The sequence below is a fragment of the Sardina pilchardus genome, chromosome 11 (assembly GCF_963854185.1).
Source record: "Sardina pilchardus chromosome 11, fSarPil1.1, whole genome shotgun sequence".
Classification (NCBI taxonomy): Eukaryota; Metazoa; Chordata; class Actinopteri; order Clupeiformes; family Clupeidae; genus Sardina; species Sardina pilchardus.
Genome location: NC_085004.1, coordinates 21,140,681 through 21,146,091, shown reverse-complemented (window position 1 = coordinate 21,146,091; position 5,411 = coordinate 21,140,681). Strand labels below are relative to the sequence as shown.

At 42.1% G+C, this 5,411-nt stretch overlaps 1 protein-coding gene across 1 annotated transcript; it reads right to left on the bottom strand.

Moving 5' to 3' along the window:
- Window positions 1-967: 967 nt before the first annotated feature.
- On the bottom strand, window positions 968-4,838 carry sult5a1 (sulfotransferase family 5A, member 1). The gene is made up of 6 exons (XM_062549334.1): window positions 4,673-4,838; window positions 4,053-4,261; window positions 3,724-3,850; window positions 3,449-3,546; window positions 2,818-2,998; window positions 968-1,922 (listed from the first exon to the last, which is right to left on the bottom strand). Exons 1-6 carry the CDS (start codon window positions 4,809-4,811, stop codon window positions 1,753-1,755), a joined length of 924 nt encoding a protein of 307 aa, XP_062405318.1. The 5' UTR covers window positions 4,812-4,838; the 3' UTR covers window positions 968-1,752.
- Window positions 4,839-5,411: the final 573 nt, after the last annotated feature.

Genomic DNA, 5,411 nt, shown 5'->3' with positions numbered 1-5,411 from the left:
ACGCAAACACACACACACACACACACACACACACACACACACACACACACACACACACACACACACACACACACACACACATACACACGCAAACACATGCAAACACACACACAAACACACAAACACACACACACACACAGACACACACACACACACACACACACACACACACACACACACAGCTATTTGCTCCCAAAATGCAAATGTCAAGTGTCTCCACTTATGAGGCCAGGTGCAACACTCCCCTCTTTACCCTAATGATGTGAAACACTTGACACGCAGGAGAGAGAGAGAGAGAGAGAGAGAGAGAGAGAGAGAAAGAGAAAGGACACCAAATGAATCAGTTGGTTCAGAGAACTTAGTATCAAAGAAACTGCCAAACTCTCAGTGAAACATCTTTCCCCTTTGCTGACTAATGGCAATAGGTGCTTTTGGAACATCTCCAGCTGTTTTCATCAGAGGATACCAGAGGACAGATGGGGGCGATAAAATGGGAATGGGATGGATTGGCAGGGAAAGGGGGAAGGGGGAGTACAGTTGGGTTCGGCCACCTGTGGAGGGAGCTGTGAAATAATTGCTCCGTAAGTGGTGTGGAGAGGAAGTCTGGCATTCGTCCTACTAATAGAGACGACTGAGATGACTCTCCGAGGCAGAGTCACACACATCTGCAATCACTATTGCCATGTGCCAAGTCATTCATCTTCAGGTTTGACCATTACAGCAGTGGAATCTGCTATCTCAACGAATAATAGAGACTTGGAGAGCAATATCTTCCTTTGAGGACACACTTGCAGATGTAACTGTGTCTGAGTTTCATTCATGTTTTACTCAACCTCATTTTCCACTCTGACAGATAGTATGCCGAGAACCAAATCTGTACAGTATGCTTGAAGCGCTTTGATGTGAGGCTTATCAATTAAGCATTTCATAAATAAAAAATAATTAAATTCTAAATATGTTTGTTTCACTCAGGTATTCATTTACTTTATTATTAAAACATAAAATGCAAACAAGGCAGAGGGAAATAAATAAATAAGTCATGGAACATAAAATCATAAACAGTGAACCAAGAAAAAATAAAACAACACAAAATTAAAAACCACAAATATTGCACCAAAATGTCAGTCAAACATTTCATTACTTAAAGCATGAAAATGTCAAGTACTCAGAGCAGACCTCTTGTCAAAATATATAAATCTATTCAAGAGCTGGATTTCAATTCACAGATGTGTGGGCTGCCCCCCACTTGACATTTGCATTTTAGGAGCAAATAGCGGTCTTTGCATGAGTACATGACAATAAACTACTTGAACTTGAAATTGACCTTGAACTTGATTGAGAAAACCTGATAAGCTGCATATAAAAATCTATTGCGGGCATTGTTACAGGTCTCCTAAAGCTGGACTGTTGAATGATTAAACAGGCGCCCATGTTCAGACAAGCCTGAAGGTGTTTATTATTTAAAAATTCAGGAGTCTTTAAGTGCATTCATTTAGATGCAGTGACTTAGGGTTAGAATGAATTACTTAATTCTCAAACTTCAACTTTCTCAACCTTTTTCAATATTGTATTTGTTATTGTATAAATAATATATAAACATGATTCTGGCAAACAACAACAATTTTAAAGTGTCCAAGTCAATAAAATAACATATCTAGACTTGAAATAGCATATACAACTTTAGTCATATTTACAATACAGATATGAAAACTGTCAGAACAGGGACCTTGAAATCTAAGGATGGCTGATGTCTTAGCCTGAGTGGAGGCGGCTTGTGAGAGCTGGACTCGTGGCTGTCATCTGCGTGTCTGTGCTCGTCCACATCAACTTCAGATGTGACTCTTGCATCTGCGCCTCATATACAGCGTCAAAGTCACGGCTCTGATGCTCATGAAATGTGTTCCTCCAGTCTCCAGATTTCCCTGAAATAGCAAACAGCCACTGACATGAATTCTAAGTAATACAATAAGGGGGGCTTGGGTGATGGATAGGTGAAATGAGGGTAAACTGTGTGAAAGGAGGGGAGCACACAGATGTTGAAGTTGCTTATAATCTATTATGTATTTATAATTTTTTTCTATTTCTTTTTTTTTTATCCCTGAACGGTGCAGTAAACATTGGTTAATATCTTCATCAGAGTCCAGGGGGTAAAATGTGCTTTTGCTTCTGATGTGCTGAATGTTTTTCTTTATATACCATTATCAGTCAAATTCAGTCACATTTTTTACAGTAATACAAGCATAGTTCCTTCTGATTAGGAACTCTGCATGAGTTTAAAATCACCAATTACCAGTTTTAACAGGTAACATAGTGACAATGAAATCAGAAGCCCTTTGCTCTCAGTAATTATAATGATAATAATAATGATACATTATTCATTTTAAACCTTTCTAGAAACTCAAGGTCACTTTTACAAGAAGAGGCTGGTAAGTGTGTGTGTGTGTGTGTGTGTGTGTGTGTGTGTCTGTGTGTACAGTATGTGTGTGTGTGTGTGTGTGTGCGCGCGCGCGCGCGTGTGTATGCATGCGTTTGTGTGTGGGCAGGAGCACTCAGAGACACACACTTTGTTGACCGTTGCTATGACCTATATGGAAGTGTCACTGTCCTCAGAACAGGACGCCTACACCTAGGTCATGATTCATCCAACGTTATTCTTAGCCTTGTGACTCACAGTTGCATTACGTAGGAACGCTGCACGTGACATGTTGTTATAGATCATAAAAAACTGGTTCTAATTGAAACAAACTACCTGCACTTCCGTCACAAACAGGGAGTGCCCTGCTCTGTTTGCGTGCACTCAACGACTCCAAGTCTCACCTTTCCTCATGAACTGTCCCCGGGTGTGGTCCATGATGTCTTCTGTGACAAGCTTGTAGTTGACCATGTCATTGTCCTTCATGGTGCTGAAGCTGCACTGCTCCTGGGCGCGGTTTAACTCCTCTTCCAGCAGGGGGCACTGTAAGAAGCTGCTCAGTCTTTCTAACGAGCCTCGCAGATCCTGCCAGGGGTACAGTGATGGAAGGCCATGTGTTATTTATCTAGCACACTGCATATGGGGTCATTTCAATGCATAAGAACAAAAATAGCTAATAGAAAGCAAGGAAAATGTACACATATACTGTAATTCAAATACAAATATTGATAATAATCAAAATAAATGTAAAAGTAACACTTTACGGTAAGGGTACGTGAATTAATTCATGCTTTATGCATTACTTCATTCCTTTATAACTTATGAATCATTAGGAATTGACATGAGTTCATAGTCTCTCATGCATGAACAACACCTCAACTAAAGCATTAGGTACGGTGGGTATGATAATTCATGTACCCTTAGCGTAAAGTGTTACCGTAAAAGGTTAATGCAGTTCATGAAAATTCAGCAGTGTGTTGTGCTCTTATGATACTCTACACCTTATGAAATGACCTACAGCAAAGAGAACTGTACCTTGAGCATTTCTTCATATGTGATGAAGAAAAAGTTCTCAATTTCTTTCTCTGGATCAGTCCAGCCTTTCACATGATTGAACCAAGATCCATAGTGCACTACAAACATAAAAAAAATATATTCTAAATATATGAGTGCATCACCGTTGGAAGTTGGAAAACTTACAGAGAGACAGAGAGAGAGAGAGAGAGAGAGAGAGAGAGAGAGAGAGAGAGAGAGAGAGAGAGAGAGAGAGAGAAAGAGAGAGAGAGAGAGAGAGATGAGCTCATGCTGACCTTTTCCCTCTAAGAAGTTGCTAAGAAACTCCTCAAAGGACCCCGGCACCGGGAGGAACTTGGCCATGTGATGAAAGTGGTAGTACGACACAGCCACATCTCTGGGGTTCCTTGCAATGTAGATGACCTGAAAACAAATGGAGGATTGTAGGTCAAAAGAACGGAGACGCACTGATTCACACAGCATTAATATAATCTGCACCACAAGCACTATGACTCAGTGAAGTCTGAACCGCGCACCCAAAAACAAAACAAAAAAAAGATGCTCTTTGTGTACTGAAAGTATGCAGTGTAGCCAGTTTCCCAATTGTTTTTCCAGCGGGACTCACCTTTGTTTTGGATCCTCGGAGACCAGGAGCTAGCGTGTGGTACGGCAGGTGAGTGGTGAGGACGCGGGGTGCCTGGGCGGCACTCAGGACCTGCGGGCAGTAATACTGCTCCAGCCACGGGGCACGCGCCCAGTTGGGCACCGTCTGGGACGGAGTGGGGTCTCCCCGACTAAGAATGAGAGTCACCATCTCCTGTAGCCATGTGGTGCCTAGAAACAGATGGCAAAAATAAACATAAACAGACTGCAACACAACATACACAACATACTGGAACGACTTCCGTTTTTGAGTCTTTTTTTCGAGACATGTCTTTTTTTTTTATGGAGGTATGACAGTGAGAGAAAGTTAGCCAGAGGGAATGCAGAGAGTGACAGCAGGTGAGAGAAGAGATCAAGCGCCAATGCCGCTTTAACTTGAATTACATCCAGAGCTACTGTAGAGCAAGCTGATTCAAGTAGTCCCTGACATAAGACGCAAAAAATTCAAAAGCAGTCACTGTTGCCTGTAGCTACACAGGCACACATAGCCTGAACAGTGACAGTCCAGGTGTTCTGTCCCCTTTTCACACCTCTGTCACAGAACACCACAGCTGTCACAAGCGAAACCTGTCATTTTCCTACCTGATTTGGGATAGGACACAATCAGCGTGTCCGAGTCCTGAAATGGGAACTGAGTAGCATAGTTCAGAGACTCCTTAGTATGGAGGTGCCCTGGCAGGGAGATGCCATGAAAAATCTCTGTCACATCAAGCCTGGACATGGTTCCTGTGTCTGAGGGTGTGTGTGTAGGTTGGGTATGTCTGGGAGAGCTGCAGCTGTGCCTTAAGTAGCCTAGCCTATATATACCAAGTTTCACATGAAAGGTGTGGGTGTATTTGGGAGGGGAAAAAAAGGGAGGCAACGTGATCCGACACAGCGTAAGAGAGTTTCCATTGAATCTAACCACTTCTCTAGAATAGTCACTATCACCCTTCAAACCACATCATTGTGTTGGGAAATCTCACTCGCAAACTTCATAAAATCTCAATATTTGTCCCACTCTTTTTTTTGGCAGAATTGTTTAATTCTGCTATATTGGAAGGTTTCCCGGTTATGACACCACAGCATCTCAATCGGTCAGGATTTTGCCAAGGCCGTAAAGCAGTCCCAGATCATCACACTACCACCACAGTGTTTGACAGTTGGTACTACATTATGCCCCTTTTGCTTACCATGGTTCATTGGAGTCCCAGAGCCGTATAGCTTTGAAAGCCTTTTCCAGACTAATAGATGCCAATGACTTTTCTTGATTTTCTTTAGATTGCACTATCATGTGTGGCTTTTTGAGACCTTTTAGGCAACTTCATATTGCCAGACAAGT

Excerpts from the sequence above, each read along its gene's own strand:
- sult5a1 (XM_062549334.1), bottom strand. The coding sequence starts at position 4,811 with ATGTCCAGGCTTGATGTGACAGAGATTTTTCATGGCATCTCCCTGCCA. Across the intron at positions 3,851-4,052 it reads TCCGAGGATCCAAAACAAAG|GTCATCTACATTGCAAGGAA; the intron begins GTGAGTCCCGCT and ends ATTTGTTTTCAG. Across the intron at positions 3,547-3,723 it reads CAACTTCTTAGAGGGAAAAG|TGCACTATGGATCTTGGTTC; the intron begins GTCAGCATGAGC and ends TTATGTTTGTAG.